We start from the raw sequence: 22528 nt of genomic DNA on the forward strand, positions 1-22528 counted from the left end.
CCTCTGGTCACTTCCAGGGCCTCTGAGGGTGGAGGGCATGTGCGCATCTGCTGTTTGCAACGTACGCGGCTCCCGACACGGCCACGTCAGGTACCATGTGCCGCACAAAGCCCCACACACTCTCAGTACTCCTCGTGTTACACTTTTGTTCATTTATATCAGGTTTTCAAGTGCCTGTTCCCAGAAAACACTTAGGTCGCTCCCCCATCCCTTCTCCCCATACTTTGTGGCACATCTGTACCTTTAAGAGAATTGAGTTTTTTGAAGGCAGGGCCTTGACCAATGTGAGCAAGGCGCTTGTGACAAGGCAGAGACCTTCAGAGGTGGGTGTCCCTCCACCCTGGCACAGTGAAGCCAGCCTCAGCACTCCTCGTTAGAAAGGATGTGACCCACTTGGCTTTGGATGGTATAGACTGCAAGGCTCAAATACTAATCCATTAAACTGAACTTTGAGGACAGTTTTTAGTTGTGCCTTTATTCACCTTAGTTCGTTAAAAATGTACTTGTTTTAAAGATCCTATAAATAGGGTAACCACCCACTAATGTGGGATATAAGTAAGTCACCCTTCTCAGCATGGTACTTTTGTCTTTAAAAAGCAGAGTTTCTTAAAGGAATCTTATCGATCACATAGTAGTTACAAGAATGTCAGATATAATGATGTATACAATCTAAACAAGACAGGCTAATTAAGAATTTACATAATGTAAAAATATACATATTAAAAGCCACGTGGACAGATGCATGCATCGGGAAGAGTAGTTGATTGGGGTTGAGGGCCCATATGCAGTAATATTGCTTTTTCTTCCTCAGTTACAATAAATAACCGCCACTAACAGATACAAGTTCTCCACACACATCTAAATACACAAGGGTAAATAAATGGTGACCTGCCACACGTACAGTCTCAAGTGGGCCTGTGATCCTCTGTGATATATTAGCTCTCACGAAAACAGTACATAGTAAACCCCATGCAGGTAGTAGGAAGCACTGGTTACTTATTCTAGTTGGACTCTGAAAATGCTTAACGTTTGACATTAATATCTGTGAAGAACTTGTTTCCTTTTGCTATTTTCAAAACTGACATGCACATGGAGTGGGGGAATTTTGAGGACTGCTTGACCTAACAGTGATAACTGAAATACCCTTAAAGATGCTTTTTAATAACATATTTTAGTCACACACGTAACATAAAACACGGATCATCTACAGCTTTAAGCCAAAAGGTCGAGGAAGTGTATCTGAATTTTAATGCTTTTTGTTTCAGTATCCTGTAGCTTTCTACCTTTGTCCCAAAGAATGAAACCCATGTAACTGCTTGTTTATTTACCAAAGCAGGAACTATTTTGAGCTATTAAGAGAATATTCAAAACAAAAAAAAAATGTCATTCTCTTTCTCTAGGTCTTTTGAGAAACTTGACCAAAATTATAAATTATTCAAGGCTCCTGTTGAGCAGTGGTATTTTTCTGCGTTACTGCCTAGAGAACAAACCAAATGAAAACTTCGTGACAAAAGCACTGATGTGAAATACGCTTATTAGCAATCAGGAACCCTGGACAGCAGCTCAGCTTGCTTATTTCCTATACACCCCCGTCCACCCTGCTTTCTGCCAGCTATTATGGCAAATGGGCTGGGGGTGGGGGGTGGCTATGCCTGACAATTTAGGCTTAAAGATCCTCTTAAGGAGATTTCTCTAGTTGAGCAGAAACCCTTCTATAAAAAGCTGGCAGGTTCTGTGAACCTAGAGAGAAGACTGAATGTCTCTCTGAATGCTCAAATTGCAAGTTCCTTTTGGGGGAAAAACATTAAAATAACTTGAAGGTCTATTTTCTTGGCAACTTAGAATGCAAAGTATTTTATTTTTAAACTTCTAAATTTGAAAACAAGACAGCCTAGGTTAAATAATGAAGTTTCCCAAAGCTGAACGTGCTCATTTGGAGCTCAGTTTTTCTGCCTGAAGTACAAAAAAACAACTTCCTAAAAACTCCTAGGCAGGAACACTACTACTGTTTTGATGATCTGTGATTAGGTGAACTGATCAATCTCAGCTGGTAACATCCCTTTTTTATTCCTTGGTAAGGGTTTAAATTCTAGAACAGACACATATTTTTTTAGTCTTACACAGACAGTTTCATTCCAAAAGTCTCCTGAGAGGCGTATACCATATACAGGAATCCATCTTCATCCTTCTCGCTTTCATACACTTCACAAATTGGCGTGGACACACTCACCATGCTATGTCCATTCACTAACAGGAAGAAGGCTTGATTAGCGTTGAGCTGTAAGCGCCTTCTGTTGAAAGAAAACATGTGAAGAAATATTGATATATCAATACCTAGGGAGAATGTGTAAAAAAATATCACCCACCCTGGATCAATATAAAAGTATAAAGATTTTGTAAACGCTGCTTCTGGCAAAATGAAATATATGCCTTACTGATGATGACCTGAAGATTTCTTCTCATAAAACACAGGATGTTTTCTACGACTATATGCATGGTAAGTATTAATGATAATCCTTGCTAGATCATTCTTACTACTTTCCTGAGGCCAGTTTTATTTATTTATTTTGCTAATTAATTATTTATTTGTTTTTGGCTGCGTTGGGTCTTTGTTGTGGTGCGCGGGGCTTCTCGTTGCGGTGGCTTCTCTTGTTGTGGAGCACAGGCTCTAGGCACGCAGGCTTCAGTAGTCGTGGCTCGTGGGCTCCAGAGCGCGGGCTCAGTAGTTGTGGCTCACGGGCTTAGTTGCTCCGCGGCACGTGGGATCTTCCCAGACCAGGGCTTGAACCCGTGTCCCCTTCAATGGCAGGCGGATTCTTAACCACTGCGTCACCAGAGAAGTCCTGAGGCCAGTTTTAAAACTAGTATGCTATCTGAGTAGTCACCAGTGTCTAATGTGATAAAAATAGTTCAAAATATAATTTACAAACTAAGATCTAAGCTGATGCAACTTATTACCATTGGACCACGTCTACATTCTCTTATTTTCCTATATAAAACTTTTCGATTAAGAGACATCTACATAGATGTTATGATGAAAGGATCAGAAAGGACTTGAGATCCAGCAGGTAAGAAATAGAAAAACTCAGAAATGAAATGTCTTACAGTTTTATTAAGTTGCATAGATTTTTATCAGAGCTAGACTGAAGATTTATCTGTAAGCCTGATAAAGAATGAGAAGTTACCCAAAGCAATAAAGTAAAAAGAGGATTAAATACCTAATTATCTTGATGAGCTCACTCATGTTGACATGATCAGGCACCAGGAACTTTGTTTTATCCAGGACTGGAAGCTGCTTCTCACCTTTGTATCGTTCTATTATTACCTAGAAAAGAAGCCAGAAAAGTGATTTAAAAATAGCCGTTAACAATGAAAAACCAATAAAATAATTCCTATGTTGTAGCTGGCACATGCCAAAATGGGGTTTAAAACAGCACTTTGGTTCCTTCTGAAATATGGTGCACAGGACAACATGGCTGCCATCAGGGAGGGGCAAGGTAGCCCTGAGGTGGGGAGAGAAACTGCTATAAATTCTGTTATTTGGAACCATGAAAATATACTACCTAGTCAGAAAAAGACCCTAAGCCTTATAACAGCAGAGACGCTGGGTACCAGCTTTAAGTGTAAAGATCTGAATCTATGCCAATTCTACTATCACCGTTTCCTGTGACATGACAAGAGTCTTTTAATAAAACTTTTATTAAAAGTGTAAGTAAGATCTTAACTCTGGTAATAGAGTCAAATCCTAAGTAAATATTTGAGAAGGAGAGACCATGAGTAGCTGGTCTGGAGATATATTTTTTTTTTGCATAAGTCTCGAAGATCCTGCCATTTTGATAAAATAGCCTTGATGAACTATGCAGGGAACAAAAATAGTTCCACATTATGACTTGAAATAAATCCATTAGCTCCTTGCCATACATCCTCCTTTCCATAAAGGAAAAAATCTTTTCTAGTTCTAAGCCACTTTATGTAGGCTCTGACAGCAAACTGGTGACTGCCCTTGAGCCTCACTACTACCTATTTACTGAGCACCACAGACATCCTTCTCGACATACAGCAATGCTTTACCCTGTCATGACAATGAGAAGTTGGAAGATAGGAATGGAAAATCTTCAGAAGAGGGAAAAATGCTTATATGTACATTGTTGCACTGCATGGGGCCTACATGAGGTTCTGTGTAAGGCCAAGTCAGGCTGTCATCACCTTCCTTGGTAAGATCAATAGTTTTATCTATGAGGTGTGTTCAGAACGTGGTATCTACAAGTATGAATGTGACTTCTGTAAAAAACTTAAAACTATTAGCGGAAAAGATGACTGTAGATATATGCAGATATTCACATTTCAGAAGGAGGCTATGGAACAAATACTGGCAGACTGTTGGGCTGGCTATTTGTTTCCAGTGACTGATGAGTACCTGCTAGCAAAGAGACACAGCAGGTACTCCAAAGTGAAGAAAAACCTTGAAATTAAGGAAATTACCCAGAAGCCTCATCCCCAGGCCGTATGTTGGCCCTGAGTGTGAAGACAGACTGAAATTTACAACCAGTCCAAGAAACATATCTTCTAACTACAGAACCCTACAGTCATGACACTGCTGAGCAGACCCATCCTATTCTCCCTTCTGTGCACCTCACAACCCCAGCCCCACACATCTTCCCATCTTCTTTTCCCCCACTTTGGTATGAGATGATCAATCAGAAAGCCAACCATGAAAGCTTCTGCAGAATTTAGCAGTGGAGTTTCTTTGGAAGTGGTCTGTAAGAGGTAACAATCATGTCCCCAGAATTATGCAAAATTTTCCAACCACATGGGTGGATTCTCTTCCCATTGTATAGATGAGGATATGGCAGCTCCTCTCAGAATTTTGGTAATTAGCCCAAGATCACTTAGTAACCTTGAACCTAGGGCCTGAACTCAGCCACTGTCTGAAGCCAAAAGCTCCTTGACCATTTCTCTCTAGACCTAGTGCCTCAGCAGAAACCTATTTAAGATCCACCACCAAAGGATCCAGGGCACAGGACACTGTTGGATGAGGTCCCTACATAGGACAGGAGCAGCATCCTTCCTCCATCTCCTGCAAAGAAATAAAATATAAGGAGAGACTTCTTTCTCTGGGGCATCAAAGTCAGGCAGCCTGGAATGTGCAGTCACATTTAAATCTGGAGGGCTACTGATTTTCCCACAGCAGTCGTCTCTGCGTGCTTCAAAAGAGGGTGGATACCAACTTTCACGGATAAAATACCAACAGGTCCAGCCCCTCGATCCCTTCCCCCGCAAGGAAAACACCCTTGATCTGTGAAGTGTGTAACACTAACACAGTAAACTCAGACTTAGGAGGAAACACAATGTGATTAAACTGTAGATTAACGTATCTCCCTTCTAGGTCATGAACCTGACACACCAGTTGCATAGCTGAGGATTCCTATAGAAACCCATCAGGTAGGGACTTCCCTGGTGGTGCAGTGGTTAAGAATCTGCCTGCCAGTGCAGGGGACATGGGTTCGATCCCCGGTCCAGGAAGATCGGTCCAGGAAGATCCCACATGCCACAGAGCAACTAAGCTTGTGCGCCACAACTACTGAGCCTGTGTGCCTAGAGCCTGTGCTCCACGACAAGAGAAGCCACTGCATGAGAAGCCCGCACACCTCAATGAAGAGCAGCGCCCCCCTCGCCGCAACTAGAGAAAGCCTGCGTGCAGCAACAAAGACCCAACGCAGCCAAAAATAAATAAATAATCAAACAAACAAATAAAAAATAAATAAATATAAATTAAAAAAAGAAGCCCGTCAGTCGGTCGCACACAGCAGCGCTGTACTGAAGGCGTACTGAAGCCGTGCTCTCTTCTGCGCACATTAGTAACGACTGAAGCCCAGACCACCTACCGGGATTTTGGTGGGATGCTGCTCTCGGATAAGTCGGACATCTTCTACTCTTTGTTCTGCAAAGGAAAGGAAGAAACACAGGCATTATTAAGGGCCAAACATGCAGCTTCTTTCCTGCATTTTTACTGGTGACTTCCACATCTGAATCCACCTATCCTTAGCTGTGGCAGGGCAAAGCAGTAAAGACATCTTCCCTAGAACTGAGAGAGACCAAACACTAACACTTCCTACCTGGCAAAGGTTGGTACACAAGATTAACATACAGAAATTGGTTGCATTTCTTTACATTAACAATGAGATATCAGAAAGGGAATGTTAAAAAACTACCTCTTAAATCACACCAGGGACTTTCCTGGTGGCTCAGTGGTTAAGAATCTGCCTGCCAGTGCAGGAGACACAGGTTCGAGCCCTGGTCCGGAAAGATCCCACATGCCGCAGTGCACCTAAGCCCGTGAGCCACAACTACCGAGCCCACGTACCTAGAGCCCGTGCTCTGCAACAAGAGAAGCCACCGCAATAAGCCCACGTGCTGCAATGAAGAGTAGCCCCCGCTCGCCACAACTAGAGAAAGCCTGTGCGCAGCAACACAGACCCAACGCAGCCAGAAAAACAACAACAACAACAAGAAAAAAACCCCCACACCTTAGGAATAAAGCTGACCAAGGAGGTGAAAGACTTATACGCTGAGAACTATACAACACTAACAGAAGAAATTAAAGATGATTCAAAGACACAGGAAGATATCCCGTGCCCTTCGATTGGAAGAATAGTGGGTTTTTTGGGGTTTTTTTTTGGCTGCACGGCATGTGGGATCTTAGTTCCCCGACCAGGGATTGAACGTGCACCCCCTGTATTGGAAGGGCAGAGTCTTAACCACTGGACCGCCAGGGAAGTCCCTGGAAAAATACTGTTAAAGTGGCCATACTACACAAAGCGATCTACAGATTTAATGTGATCCCTATCAAGTTACCCATGACATTTTTCACAGAACTAGAACAGGTAATCCTAAAATGTATATGGAACCATAAAAGATCCAGAATTGCCAAAGCAATCCTGGGGAAAAAGAGCAAAGCAGGAGGCATAACCCTCCTAGACTTCAGACAATACTACAAAGCTACAGTAACCAAAAGTGTGGTACTGGCACAAAAACAGACATATGGATCAACGGAACAGAGCAGAGAGCCCAGAAATAAACCCACACACCTATGGTCAATTAATCTTCAACAAAAGAGTCAAGAATATACAATGGAAAAATGACAGTCTCTTCAGCAAGTGGTTCTGGGAAAGTGGGACAGCTGCATGTAAATCAATGAAGTTAGAACACACCCTCACACCATGCACAAAAATAAACTCAAAATGGCTTAAAGACCTAAATGTAAGAGAGGACAACCATAAAACTCCTAGCTAGAAGAGAGCAGAGGTAAAACATTCTTTGACATAAATCACTGCAATGTTTTCATAGGTCAGTCTCCCAAGGCAATAAAAATAAAAGCAAAAATAAACAAACGGGACGTAATCAAACTTACAAGCTTTTGCACAGCAAAGAAAACATTAAAAAAAACCCGAAAAGACAACCTACAGAATGGGAGAAAATACTTGCAAATGATGCGACCAACAAGGGCTTAATTTCCAAAATATACAAACAGGTCATACAACTCAACAAAACGAAGAACCCTATCAAAAAATGGGCAGAAGGCCTAAATAGACATTTCTCCAAAGAAGACATCCACGAAGACATCCAATAGGCACATAAAAAGATGCTCAACATCACTAATTATTAGGGAAATGCAAATCAAAACTACAATGAGGTATCATCTCACACCCGTCAGAATGGCCATCATCAAAAAGTCTACAAGTAGGGCTTCCCTGGTGGTGCAGTGGTTGAGAGTCCGCCTGCCGATGCAGGGGACACGGGTTCGTGCCCCGGTCTGGGAAGATCCCACATGCCGTGGAGCGGCTGGGCCTGTGAGCCATGGCCGCTGAGCCTGTGCTCCACAATGGGAGAGGCCACAGTAGTGAGAGGCCCGTGTACCTCAAAAAAAAAAAAAAAAAAGTCTACAAATAACAAATGCTGGAGAGGGTGTGGAGAAAAGGGAACCCTCCTACACTGTTGGTGGGAATGTTAGCTGGTGCAGCTGCTATGGAGAACAGTATGGAGATTCCTCAAAAAGCTAAAAGTAGAGCTACCATATGATCCAGCAATTCCACTCCTGGGCATATATCCGAAGAAAACTCTAACTCAAAAAGATACGTGTACCCCTATGTTCGCAGCAGCACTATTCACAATAACCAAGGCATGGAAGCAACCTAAATGTCCATCGACAGAGGAATGGATAAAGAAGATGTGTTACATACATACAATGGAATACTACTCAGCCAAAAAGAATGAAATAATGCCATTTGCAGCTACGTGGATGGACCTAGAGATAATCATACAAAGCGAAATAAGTCAGAAAGAGAAAGACAAATACCATATGATATAAATTATACATGGAGTCTAAAATATGACACAAATGAATTTATCTATGAAACAGAAATAGAGTAACAGACGTAGAGAACAGACTTCTGGTTGCCAAGGCAGAGCAGGGTGGGGAGCGCTGGACTGGGAGTTTGGGACTAACAGATGCAAACTACTATATACAGAATGGATAAACAACAAGGTCCTATTTTATAGCACAGGGAACTATATTCAGTATTGTGTAATAAACCATAATAGAAAAGAAAAAAGATTCAGTGAGAATGTTGGTACGTCCCTTGCAAGTATCTGGCACATAGTAAATGCTTAATAAATGCTAGCTGTTATTAAATAAAAAATGAAATAATGCCACTTGCAACAACATGGATGGACCTAGAGATTATCATACTAAGTAAGTCAGACAGAGAAAGAGAAATATCATATATGGTATCACATGTAGAATCTAAAAAATAATACAAACGAACTTATTTACAAAGGGTCTGGAGAGCTTCTAGGTGGCAGGAGAGTGCAATCACCAAACTCCATGGAGACAGAAGCTCCTGTGCTCAGCACTCTTCAGGACCTTACCCCATGTATCTCTTCATTCAGCTGTTCACCGCTATGCTTTAATATCCTTTGCAATAATCTGATAATCTAGTAATTAAAGGCTTTTCCTGAGCTCTGGGAGCCACTCTAGTAATTTAATCAAACACAAGGTGGTCTTGGGAAACTGATTTATAGCTAGTCAGGGCAACGACCTGTACTTGCAATTAGCCTTTGGTGGGGGGCGGGGGGGGTTGTCAGGTGGGACGGAGCCCTTAACCTGCTGGATCTGAGGCTATCACCAGGTAGTGCTAGAACTGAGTTAAACTGTATGACAACTAGCTGAATTGCTTGTCTGGTGTCAGAAGTGAGCTGGCAGTGTTTATGGAGTACTGCAGAGCAGAGGCGACACAAAGGAAGAGTCTTCCTTTCTCTCATCCTTAGAACCCCACTCTATTTCTAGGGGTGTCATGGATACTTCAGCATTTCTCTCAGCTCTAAGACCTGTCCCTGTGTCTGTCCTACCCCAGAAAAGATGCTCTACCATCTACACTTAGCTATCAGCCATCTTCACAACAAATACCTCCATCTTGTCAGAGTAGATTTCACGAGCAAGGGGAAATCACAATTTAATTAATTCACTGTAGCCAATAAATAGTAAGTTTAATATACCCTGAAATGTTTCACATTTAAAAGCTCATCCAAAAAAATTTTAAAGGTTCAAGGAATCATTCAGGCATAAGGGGGAGAGAATTTTTTATGCAAGGAAAACAGGTTTATTTTGTTAAGTGGACCAGGAAAAAACAAAATGGGCTCTAAATGTGGGGCTTCAAAGTCAAACTACAGTGTCAAAAGTTTTCTTTATCTTGATTTATCCCCAAAATATGGTCCAAAAAGGAAGGCAAAAATGATTATTTTCATTAAAGGTGGGACAACAGAGGAAGAAAAGTGACTTCCTTAAGGTGAAAAGAGTAGTACCAAAGTCCTGTAGGAATGTCTTTAGCATCCTGGCCAGTTGTAATGAAAATCCAGTGATGAGCCCAGAGTGATTAAATAAATATGGTATATGCTGACGCCTAACTCTGAATAGAAGGCTGTTTTCAGAAGCCAACAGTATATTTAACAAAAGCATTACCAACGCCACTGGATCAAAGGCACATGAGAGCACTTCTTTTACTCAATTATTTCTTAATCCTGTGATGATCTGTTTATCATTTGCCTTTCTCAACAGACTGCCCCTGGCAGTCAGGGGATCCAGCTCTAGTCATGTCTGTATTCCCCCAGGGCTCAGGCTTGTATATGGATGATATACTTCCCCAGGTTCCTCTTCCTGTCTCTAAGAACGCTTATAAGCCTTACAAAAATAGAGACTAGGAGTCTAAGGTGTCTTATTTGCAAAGATGCTTTGAGATAGATTCCCTAGGGCATTTAAAGTAAGGCTTACATATATTTTCCAGGATTTAGTTCACTGAAGTGGAAGCATAAATATTTTCCCCAATACGCCTATAAATAGAAAACATAAAATCCCACCCATCAGTGAGTGACACAGCTTAAGAGCAGGGAGTGTTACCTAGCTGTTGGCATAAAGCTACTTCTCCAGTCTCCCTGTTACATAGCTGGAGCTATTTATTCTAGACCATCACATGAACTTGCAGACCTTTTGTTATTGATGGTGAAGCTTAAGATCTAGGTTCAACATTGAATCTCAGCAGAATGATGTCTAGGAGACAGATCTGTTATTAGACAAACTAGGGCAACCCTAGAAGAAAATGGGAGTGAGATTATGACATTTGAGAAGACTGAATCCAAAAATATTTGCTCAAATACAACTTCTGAAGTTCATAAAAATTTTCAAAGCATTTAAAAGGAAACACTATTGCCTCTTGGCTCAGTGTTGGTCCACTTCATGTACTGGAAATGATGGCTACCTACTGGAGGACAGAAGAATTCCTATCGGAAGGGTACAAGTCCAGACTCTGCCACTAGGTGGACCATGATTTCCACCTCTCAGGGCCCCACCCAGTTTCTTTGGCCACAAAAGTAAGCGGTTGTTTTGGGCGAGCCCTAAGATTCATCTCAACCCTTTCAACCCTGGTAGAATATATCGCAGCAGAGCTATACTCAATTTTTAATTAACCTAAACTCACTCACTTGGGAAGAGTACTGCTCAAGCTAACTGGGGCTGGTCTTAGTTTCTATAAAAAAGGTATCTCCAGGGCTTCCCTGGTGGCACAGTGGTTGAGAGTCTGCCTGCCGATGCAGGGGATGCGGGTTCGTGCCCCGGTCCGGGAAGATCCCACATGCCGTGGAGCGGTTGGGTCCGTAAGCCATGGCCACTGACCCTGCGCATCCGGAGCCTGTGCTCCGCAACGGGAGAGGCCACAGCAGTGAGAGGCCTGCATACCGCAAAAATAAAAAAATAAATAAATTTTAAAAAGGTATCTCCAAGCAACTTATTTCCCTCATTTACTGTGTTACAAATCTCTGAAAATTGTCCGTGCTGATTACCATAATCAGTAGCAAGGAAAGGCAGTAGCCATTAAATGATGTGATATTTTTCTGCAAAATGACTACTTATTTAAAAATTATTTTAATTTATTTATTTGGCTGCGTTGGGTCTTCATTGCCGTGCGTGGGCTTTTCTAGTTGCAGCGAGCAGGGGCTACTCTTCGTTGAGGTGCGCGGGCTTCTCACTGTGGTGGCTTCTTGTTGTGGAACACAGGCTCTAGGCACGCGGGCCTCAGTAGTTGTGGCACATGAGCTCAGTAGTTGTGGGTCTAGAGCGCAGGCTCAGTAGTTGCGGCACATGGGCTTAGCTGCTCCGCGACATGTGGGATCTTCCTGGACCAGGGCTTGAACCCGTGTCGCCTGCATTGGCAGGCGGATTCTTAACTACTGTGCCACCAGGGAAGCCCTGCAAAATGACTATTAAAGAGCCCTTTTAGAAAAAGGGGGGGAGGGGGGTAATCCTATGAGTTCTCTTCACAAGGAGAAAATTTTCCTTTTTTATTTTATCTGTGAGAAGATGCATGTTAGCTGAACCTATTATGGTAATCATTTCACAATATATGTAAACCAAGCCATCATGCTGAATACCTTAAATTTATACAGTGATGAATGTCATTTCTCAATAAAAGTAGGAAAAAAAGAATCAGAGTCAGGAGACCAGGGAGAAAAAACGGAGAAGTGGGAGTAAAGGTGAACAAAGAGGAAAGCCCACAAATACACTAATGGAGAAAAAAATGAGGCATACCTGCTGGTTTACCCTCAAGGCCACAGGCACCAGGGGAATTCCTTCTAATTCGCTATTTTATTCTCATTTATTCTCACTTTTATTCTAGTTATTCCTCACCTTTCCTACTCTTACCATCTACTCTTATTGAGCGATTTTTTAGATAACCTAAAAATACCCTAAGCAAAAAGAAAGTAAGTATAGTATTGGTCATGAGAAAATGGGCATCTTTCCCTACAAATGTCCCCAGTTAGCTTTCAATGCCAGAGTCTGTAAGGACAGAAGCCAGATACAATGGCAAATCTGCTCTAAATGCTGTTCTCATGGCTGCATAAAAAGTAAGCAATATTCATGAGTATCAACTTGAGTTCATGAAAGTCACTAAAGAGAAAACTTCTTTTAAAAAAAAAGACACGTCTAAGTTTTGCTAACCAACCGCTTCAAGAGGCTAAAATGCTATGCTCCACAGGTCAACGTGAATTTCATCTACTGGAGCTTCCAAGGCACAAGAAACAATTATCAATAACGAGATCTACAAAACCATATCCTAGGTCAAGTGAATGCTCGGCTCTTTCTAGACTCCAGGAAACTAGACAAAAGTAGACGAAAGCGATACTGCTCAAGCTCCTGAAGATTAAGGCAGGAAGGAACGCTGGTCCCGCCGTACTCCACCTGGCCTTCCAGGGCTGAGATAAACAAGCCCTACACAGCGATGTGCAAGGAGGCCGCGTTGTTACTGCGGAACTGTCTTGCTTAAAGCGGGCACCAATCACTTCCTTCCCATCGGTTTTGTGGAGGAGTAAGTATTGTGATGGTGTCACCTCCAGTTTCAACCAAATGCCAGCAAACTAAGTGGGGATTCTCGCCTGAACTGGGAAAGAACGGATTCGCCGCTGCTGTCAAAGAATGCTGTCGCAAGCCAGTTCCAAGAGCCACCCACCCTAGCTCTTGTGCCACAAATAGGGCCAAGACGTCCCGGCCACGCGGGGCTGCAGGGGAAGGGGCAGGCGTGAGGAGGCGCGGCCTCGGAGTCACTCCTCTCCGCGGAGGTCCTGACGCGTAACTGGACCAGGTGTGACCCGGACGGCGCACCAGAAGACGACTGCCTTGCATCCCCGGTGCTAGCACTTCGGAGAACCCGTCCCAGGCCGGCGCCCGGGCCAGCCTCCCCTACAAGGAGGGCACCCCCTGCGCGGCTCCCGCTCGTCTTGTCGGGGGACCCAACGCCCCAGGGCTGCAGGGCTGACGGGCCCCGAACCCACAGCCTGCCCGGCCTCCCGGGGCCAAAAGGTGATTCAGCAGCTCCGCGCCAGTGCGCCCTCGGCCCCGGCCCCCGCACTCCGGCCCCTCGGGCCCGCAGCCCCCTGGGCCCGGCAGCCCTCGGCCCGTCAGGCCCCCGCCTCGGCCCTTCGGCCGCCCGGGCCCGGCCCTCCCGCAGCCCCCGCCTCAGCCCGGCTCAGCCCCTCAGCCCTCGGCGCCTCGGCCCGTCCGCCCTCGCCGGAGCCCGTCCGCCAGGGCCGGCCCCGCCGCCTCGGCCCCTCAGGGCCCCGGCCCTCCGTCAGCGGCCGGCCCCGCGGCACCCACCGAAGGTTCGGCGCTGTTTGAAGGTCTTCTCCGACGGCATGGCGCGGCAGGCTGGGCGGGGGCGGCGAGGTGGAGAGTCCCGGCGGCTCCAGGCGGTGGCTGAGACGGCTCCGACTGTGGCGACAGCGACGGCTCTTGTGTCTTCTCAGCCCGCAGCCGCGTCAGGTGACCGGCGCGGCGTCCCGGGAGGCGGGGCCAGGAGCGGGCCTCCGCCGCCGCCATGGTGGGCGTGGCGGAAGCAGGACGAGCGCAGCGCCCGGGGAGGGGTCAGGGCTGGCGGGGTGGGGGTGGGGGGGCAGCCGGCGACCCGCGTGGGGAGCGCGAGCGCTGGACCAGCCTGTGACCCGCGGAAACGCGCCGCGCAGACACGCACGGTGCTGCCCCCGCGGCCGAGCTGCCGCGGCTCGGCCTCGCTCCTGTTCCGGGTGCCTGTTCTGATGCCTGCTGATGTTTGCACCTGGAAATAAAGGGGTGTTGTGCCCCTGCCTCCTTTGGAGCTGCTGGTGCTTTTCCGCCGGCGGCTTTTTGTGTCTTTGTTTTCGTTGGCTTCCACGTCAAGTACGTCTCAGTTTTCTCTTCTTTTTTAAGGAAACTGTCCACTGGTAACTTCCGGCACGCACTGTCCCAACTAGGAAAAGAACCGCAACTGTGTTATTTCAGGTTATGGTCGGTAGAGTCCGGCCCTGGAGAAAGTCCGTGCCCTGGGCTCGGCATCCGGCCTCAGGTAACTCAGGTGGTCGAATGAGCCCTGGGCATCACCTGCGCTGACAGGGCGCGGGCCTGCCCACACCTGGCAGGGTTCACTGCCTTTCATTCATCTCTGCTGGTCTCAGATACGGAGTCTTACCCGTGTTCAGACCCCTCAGTCTTTCAAATACTAACTAGCTGAGCTACCTTGAATACGTAACCATTTTTCTCAGTCTCCGACTCGTGTGTAAGAGGGCAATACTATTTTAGAACTCCAAGTGCTTTCTGAGGAGCAAATGAAAGGGGCCTGGTAGAATATAGATACTACGCAACGTTTAGTTATCAAATCAGTTATTGCCCAACTCAAACATCTGATAAACATGTATCGGAATGAACACGTGATTCTTTGGCAGTTTTTGCTCTTTAATATTTCATACTTTGAAAGTATTTTCCCCTTTTTGAGTTTGTAAAAGGCTTTCTTAAAATGTCTGTTTCATGAAGTAATTGGATTGTGCTAATATACAGTTATTAAACAAACATACAAAACCTACTAAAATATATATATATATTTCTCAAAGGGGTTCCAATGCACCTGGAATTTCTTTCTTTACAGAGTAGCCAAGTATCTTCTATAATTATCTGCCAGAACAGTGATGTTAGTTAGTTAGTCTGTACTGTGCCACTGTTTACAAAAGAAAAGTGCATTTGTGCATATGTCACTTTCCCAGGTTTTTTTTTTTTTCTCCTTTCTGTCACAGTTCTTTACCTTGAAAAATCTCTAATAGTGTACAGTTAATAAAGATGACTTAAACATTCTGTCTGCTTTCCACTGTTCCAAAGGAAGGTTTTAAGCTCCAAGTGTACTATCTTGGTTGTTTTTTATTTATTCTGTGAAAATTGGGGGGGGAAAATCCAGTAAGTGTACCTACCTTCTGCCACACACAAAATGATCAGTTTCGAAGTCTTAAATGAGAGTGTGGACTGTGTATTGCTTTCTTTTCTGGGTATTTATGATATTGAGTATTGACTGGTGAGTGCTTTTTGGCTTAATTGCTAGTTTGTAAGAAATGGACTTTTTGTTCCCTTGCTGGACAACTGTTCCAAATGCAAGAGGAGTGAAAAAAAAATCAATATCAGGCATCTGGAGCTGGGGGGAGGGGAAGGAGAGTTTCATATTTTCCTAGTCCCTTAGGCATCCATAAAGCTTTACCAAATAACCTCAGGCCTTGGGTTCACTGCCCCAGGGATTACCTCAAGGGCTGTGATAGAGATGGGACAGGATTACTCTTTGTGATTTTCAAGAACTGAAGTCCACATAGTGATTGCTATGCTCTTATCTTCACTTCCTACTTGAATCCAAAACCACACTTCCCTATAGGTGTCTCAGAAAATCATCCAAAGCAGTTGGTGTTAAAGGTGTCTCATGAGCATGTAAGAACAACATATTGAAAAAAATATAAATTATAGTTTACTAATTTAGTCATATGCAAATAAGTATCAATTAAGAAGTACCATAACTTCATGTAAAATTTGAAAACAAGTGTGCTTGAGTGTATGTGAAAAATTTCATGTGCCCCCAGATTGCAGTTTTGTTTTTGTTTATTTTTGGCTGTGCCATGTGGCATGAGGGATCTTAGTTCCCCGACCAGGGATGGAACCCGTGCCCCCTGCAGTGGAACTGCAGAGTCTTAACCACTGGACCACCAGGGAAATCCCCCCAGATTTCAGTTTAATATATGTTCGACATAGTAAATGATATTCAGAGTGGTAAATTAATATCATGATCTATTTTAAGCTAGTTAATATAAGAATAGTACGATTTATTTTTAAAAGATTAACAAATATTACTCTTCTTTGAAATAATCCACATAAAGTAGAAAAGACCGCATCTGCCATGTGAATTTATTCAGTGTTTTCTCCAGAAATCTCATGGTACTTTTAAGCTATTTAATAATCATTCTAGAAAGCCAAGCAGTGTCAGTTTTAAGTAACTCTTGCCTTATTTCTTTCTATAAGGTAACAGCTAGAAATTGAATATGATGTCCCAGCATTAGTGAAGTAACATGCTGTAAATCATGCTGTCTCGCTATTTCTAGGAATCTGTTAAACGAGGCATGAAAAAACACACACACAAAGCATGAAACATTAACTGGCAGTGCAGAACACGTTAGGGTTATTTTGCCACACTCACTATGGAGGGCAGGTCACACTGAGAGTTAGTTGAGCTCTTCAGGCCTGCCCGGCCTGTCCTGCCTCTCTTCTTTCTGATTGGGAAAGATAGTCCACCCTCCTTGTTGTCTGGGCCACTATTGGCCAGTGGTCCAATCAAGCTTGTGTCATCTCTGCTCTTTAGCTAAAGTAAACAAACAAGTATTGCTCAAGAGCAGTGTTCCTGCTGTTCTCAGAAAGGACTCAGCCAGGGGGGGTTTGCAGTTGATGCTCCATAGCTTGCAGTCTTTAGGAGTGTCTTCACCAGGTCCAGGAGGGATTGTCCGAAGCGAGAAAGGCACCATGTGGGAGTGCTTCCTCTCCCAGGACGCTCTGGCTCTGGTGTACAACTTCAGAAACCAGCACACTGGTGCATGCAGGAAAGTGATCTCAAATCACTCCTAAAACCTAACATTGTCTTTTAAGTGAGCGTGTAACAACTAATGGAGCTGGCAGGCATTCCACAGGGTTTTTTCTCTGTTGTAGTTTTTTGCTTGTTTAATTCCAAACAAATTCTGAAGGATTGCTATTTTTCCAGCTTTTTGTCCATGTATGGGACTAAAGGATGTAATCATTGAGACTCTTATTTCGCACCTCAAACCTCTTGTTTAGCCTTTGACTATTTTCCCTTCTTTCCATTCACCTTGACTGTTTCTTCTGAGCAGCAGGCAAGACGCCATTTTTTCACATCTGGATTCTGAGAACCAGCATGGGGAAAGTTAACAGGGTTTTCTTAAGTTCAAGAACTACTACTTTCAGGGGCAACCTGAAAGAACTACTTTTGAGGCAACCAATTGAGAAATGCCTCGTCCTGTACTCTACTAATTTCCTTAGTTGTTATCAGTTCTCACTAACAAAGAGTTCATTTTTATATTCCCGGCATACTGTTAAAACAAATGATCTCTTGGTGCAGCCGCTGTGGAGGACAGTATGGAGGTTTCTCAAAAAATTAAAAATAGAACTACCATATGACCCAGCAGTTCTACTCCTGAATATATGTCTGAAAAAACCCCACTAATTCGAAAAGATATATGTAACCCAATGTTCATAGCAGCATTATTTGCAACTGCCAAGATATGGAAGCAACCTAAATGTCCATCAAGAGATGAATGGATAAAGATGTGAGATACACACACACACACACACACACACACACACACACAAAGTGGAATACTACTCAGCCATAAAAAAGAGCAAAATTTTGCCATTTGCAGCAACATGGATGGATTGGAGGGCATTATGCTAAGTGAAATAAGCCAGACAAAGACAAATACTGTATGATATCACTTATACGTGGTATAAGTAAAAAATACAACAAACGAGGCAGCTACTCACCTGAGTCTGCCCACTCTCCCACTGAAATGGTACTTTCGCTTAGTAAATCCTCACTTTGCTTTCTTGAAAAAAAATAATTAAATTAAAAATACAACAAACTAGTTGAACATAACAAAAGAGAAGCAGACTCACAGATACAGAGAACAAACTAGTGGTTACCACTGGGGGGGGCAATATAGGAGTGGGAGAGAGGGAGGCACAAATGTTTGGGTGTCAGACAGGCTCAAGGATGTATTGTACAACACGGGGAATAGAGCCAAAATTTTGTAATAACTGGAAATAAAAAGTAAGCCTTAAAATTGTATAAAATTTTTAAAAATTTCCATAAAAAAGGGCCTCTTCTATCTAGGTTTTCCTCATTTATGAATGTATCCTCCTTAGCATCTTTATAAGGGATACCGTTCTATATAAGGGATTGTAAAAGTTTCGAGGACACAAAGCTTTCAGGGTTCAATGTGTAATAGTTCTCTGCTACAGCCTAACTCTTCCCCTCTGGTTCTGGTTCCTCTCCACCGATATGGATTACCCAAGCTTTCATGGCCATCCTTTTCTTTCTGTTCTGATGGTCAGCACAAATTCCATCCTTTCACACCTTTGTGGGTTATTGTACACAGCCCTCTGTTGTTCCTGCTGTCAAGAGTATATAGATTTAGAGGTATCTTTTCACTGAATTATGCATTATTCAAATTATGAACATACGTTAACCATTCTTCTAAAGATGGAAATTTTTGTACATTTTAATGTACTCTAAACTGTATTTTATTAATACTGTATTTTATTAATAGGACCTGAGAATACTGTATTTTATTAATAGGAGAATACTGTATTTTATTAATTGTTGAATACTGTATTTTATTAATAGGACCTAGTAGGGAGTAGATAGATTTAAAAAACAAACTGATTGAAATATATAACAGCAAAGCTCATGATTTACAATCCATGGGTCCACACAGAACATAGCATGTAGGTTAGTCAGGCATTCTATAAATATTTATTACATTAGTTAATGCATTTGTTTGCTGTTTGCTGGGAGACTTGCTAGCTTGGATAGTTCAGGTGATAAATCCACTAGTCTTCTCTAAATCTGGTTCATGTTCCTCACTTTTTAGCCTCTAGCCAGTTTATCATTTGTTCCTTTTTCATTGAACAAACACTTAGTCAGTACATATTTGCCGATTACATGATGTGTGTTAGCAGGTCTATCATGTGACAGGAGATACATCTAGTAAGGCTGCTACCAAAGGAAGCAAATGTTTGCAATAAAACAAATGATGGTGCTGTAATAAAGGGACATTCTGAGAAGGGGTGGCTGTTTACTGGCATAGACTGGGGAGAGGGTTCTCCTGGCAGAGGAGACAGCTTGAACAAGGGGCAGACATGGTGAGTTTCAGTAGAGACAGGAGATGATGCCAGACTGGGAGGTTAGGACAGGATTGTGAGGTACTTGGTGTGATGTCATAAGAAGTCAATGGGGCCATTAAATATTTCTAAATAGGTGAGTGAAGTGATGAGTATGCTTTTGTTTATGTGTTGCTATTTGCAGGAAGAGAGTTCTGATAACAGGGTGGAGGACAGTTTGAAAAACCGTTGAGATACAGGGAGGGCAGTTACATGTTTTTCTTTTTTTTTTGAGTGCGGAGTCTTTTTTATTTTAAATTTATTTATTTTTATTTTTGGCTGTGTTGGGTCTTCATTGCTGCATGCGGGCTTTTCTCTAGTTGCGGCGAGCTGGGGCTACCCTTCGTTGCAGTGCGCGGGCTTCTCACTGGGTGGCTTCTCTTGTTGTGGAGCACGGGCTCTAGGCGTGCAGGCTTCAGTAGTTGTGGCACATGGACTCAGTTGTTGTGGCTCACGGGCTCTAGAGCACAGGTTCAGTAGTTGTGGGGCACGGGCTTAGCTGCTCTGTGGCATGTGGGATCTTCCCGGACCAGGGATTGAACCCGTGTCCCCTGCATTGGCAGGCGGATTCTTAACCACTGCACCACCAGGGAAGTCCCTACATGTTGTTTTTCAATTGCCTGGAGGGGAGATGGTCAAGGTTTGAAGTACAGAATGGTTACTTCTGTCAGAAGATGAACTTCCCCGTTTATGGGATTCTGTGGACTGGGGTAGGCAGCCCTCTCTTCCGCTTGGAGACCTCCTTAGGGAGGTAGTGAATGAATAGCCAGGACCTTGTGGAGGCTGGGCCCAGGGAACTGGCGCAGTCACTATTTTCTATTTGAGTAGAAATAGAAACACTGACCAGAAACACTGGGGTGGTCTGTGTATTCTTAACTTCCTTTTGGGCTCTGGTTAGTCTTCCTTTTGGGCTCCTGAAGGGCTCTCCAGCACTTCAGGGCGTTGAAGTCAGTCTTGACCAGAAAGGAGTTGGGCCCACCCAGGCGGAGGCTCCTATAATCCTGTAATCTTGTAATCACATCCATACCCTTGGCCCTCCTCTCTGGACAGTTTCTTGTTATCAGTGCTCCTTAAGGTGAAGCCACTGTCAGGAGAAGGTCTGCACATTCTCCACCCCCGCCCTAGGCCCCAGTCAGCCTCCAGAACCCAGTAAATAAGGTAACTAGGGCACAGCAAGATCAGACAGACTACACACCTAGCGTGAAGTTCTTGGGGTCCTCTGGGGAGTTCTGGTGGGCTCCTCCAAGCCTTCCTGGGAGGTCCTCGGAGCAGTGTCCTCTGGGCTTTCCTGGAGGATTCTTCATGGAAGGGTGCTCAGGGGGGGTTCTTGGGGGGCAACTTTGGGCCTTCCTGGGGGGTTCTGCGGGGGCCCTTCGGGCCTTCCTGGGGCATTCTGGGTTGGGGGGAGGTGCCCCGTAGGGTGTTCGGGGCTGATCTCGGGAAGAGCGCGTCAGCCCCATACTCGGGAGGTGGTTAAGTTCGGCCCTCACACCCGACAGCGCGCCATTTGCTGCCCAGGCGCCGGTCCCCCCGGGGGTCGTGGGGCCACGGGGAGACGGTCCCAATGACACGGGAGGGCGGGGGTAGGCGGGAGGCATTCGGGTTCGGCCCTGGTCTTTGCAGGTCCCTCCTGGTGGGCGGGGCCAAGCCCTAGACCGCGAGGTCGCCTATGCATTGGGGGCGTGGCTTGACAGTCGGGAGGGGTGTGGCTCGAATCCCAGGGGCGTGTCTTGCTTTCCTGGGGCAGGGGCTCGGATCCTTTGGAGGGCGGGGCTAGGCTCTCCAGGGGGTGGGGCTCGACTCTCACCGGGGCGGGGATAGGCTCTCCGGCGGCGCGTGCGCACCGGCTGCGGCGGCGGCGCGGCGGCCGTCAGTCGCCGGCATGGCGGTGTGCGCTCGCCTCTGCGGCGTGGGCCCGTCGCGGGGATGCCGGCGCCGCCAGCAGCGCCGGGGCCCTGCCGAGGCGGCAGCGGCCGACAGCGAGCCGGACACGGACCCCGAGGAAGAGCGCATCGAGGCGGGCGCGGCGGCGCTGGCCGGGGCGGGGGGCGGCCGGAGCGCGGGCCCCTCGTCGCCCCCGCGCTGCTCGCTGCTGGAGCTGCCGCCCGAGCTGCTTGTGGAGATTTTCGCTTCGCTGCCCGGCACCGACCTGCCCAGCTTGGCCCAGGTCTGCACCAAGTTCCGGCGCATCCTGCACACCGACACCATCTGGAGGCGGCGCTGCCGGGAGGGTAAGTGCGTCGGGGCGGGGCCTGGTGGAGGGGGCTTGGCTGGGGGAAGCTCTGGGCGGGGTCACCACGGGCTCTAGAAGGGCACCTGCTTCGGAATGGTGCTCCAGAAGGAGGGTCCTGGCCGCCGGGGCGTGCTGTGACCCCGGGGGGCCCTGCCACAGACCCGGGACCGCGGGTTCCGGGCGCGGTGGAGTTCCGGGTGGGCGGCGGACCGGGTTCTGCCTGCATGGGGTGATCAGAGGGGGCTGAGGGGTCCCCAGCTGCGGGGACCAGGACGCCGAGGGCAGTGACGCGAGCTGGGGCTGGGTTTAGGCCGGGGAGCAAGCTGACGTCTGTCCCTGGTCCTCAGTCCTTGGGGGCGGAGCTGACGGGAACGATGAGGGTGAACTTGAATAGTTAGGGGAGCCCGAGGGTTTGGAGTGTCCTCTGAGGGCGAGGACCTGGTCTGTGGAGCGGTAGGTGGAGCCGGGCAGTGCTGCAGGGGACTGATGCCCCCGTCAGGGATGGTGGTGGCCGAAGTGAGAATAGTGAGTAGTTTTGTAACAAATCCCAGGAAGAAAGCTTTACCTAATCCACAGTTCCAGTCTCTGTTCATTTAAACGTTGATAGATCTTTGATGTTCAGTAAGCTCTCATGTTTTGGTAAAAACAATAGGTAAGAAAAAAAAATCAAACAGTGAAGGACAACAAAGGGAAGAAAGTAAAATATCTTCCGGGACCCCTGCAATCAAAGATAAGCCACTCCTAAAATTTTGGAAAGATTTAGTATAAAAAAGCTTCATAGTGTTCCACTGTCCGTGTATGCCACAGACTAGTCCCTTACTGATAGACTTCTAAGTTCGCAGTTTTTTCTTGTTGTAAACAGTGCTATCAAGACTGCCTTTGTGCATTTTATAGGAGTTCATGGGGCTTACATGTACCTTTCAGAACTTCTGAGATTATCTTCTTGGAGTGTACTTCCCAGAGTGGGG

At 45.6% G+C, this 22528-nt stretch overlaps 2 protein-coding genes across 5 annotated transcripts in view; one reads left to right on the top strand and one right to left on the bottom strand.

Annotated features, from left to right (window-relative positions):
* Window positions 1–454: 454 nt before the first annotated feature.
* MAP1LC3B (microtubule associated protein 1 light chain 3 beta) lies at window positions 455–13877 on the bottom strand. Its single transcript, XM_082607566.1, has 4 exons — window positions 13700–13877; window positions 5886–5941; window positions 3219–3325; window positions 455–2291 (listed from the first exon to the last, which is right to left on the bottom strand). The coding sequence occupies exons 1-4, from the start codon at window positions 13737–13739 to the stop codon at window positions 2117–2119; spliced, it is 378 nt and encodes a 125-aa protein (XP_082463692.1). The 5' UTR covers window positions 13740–13877; the 3' UTR covers window positions 455–2116.
* Window positions 13878–21173: 7296 nt separating this feature from the next.
* FBXO31 (F-box protein 31) overlaps window positions 21174–22528 on the top strand; it is a 42811-nt gene continuing 41456 nt past the window's right edge. For 3 of the 4 annotated variants that reach the window (XM_082607662.1, XM_082607663.1, XM_082607664.1), the window contains exon 1: window positions 21174–21558. In XM_082607662.1, coding sequence (XP_082463788.1) covers window positions 21210–21558 — 349 coding nt within the window. In that variant the 5' untranslated portion in view covers window positions 21174–21209. Of the gene's footprint in view, window positions 21559–21705; window positions 21758–22528 lie in introns of those variants that run through there. The other variant, XM_082607665.1, reaches the window with a different exon arrangement.

Source organism: Mesoplodon mirus, assembly GCF_964341445.2.
Source record: "Mesoplodon mirus genome assembly, chromosome: 19".
NCBI classification, from domain to species: Eukaryota; Metazoa; Chordata; class Mammalia; order Artiodactyla; family Ziphiidae; genus Mesoplodon; species Mesoplodon mirus.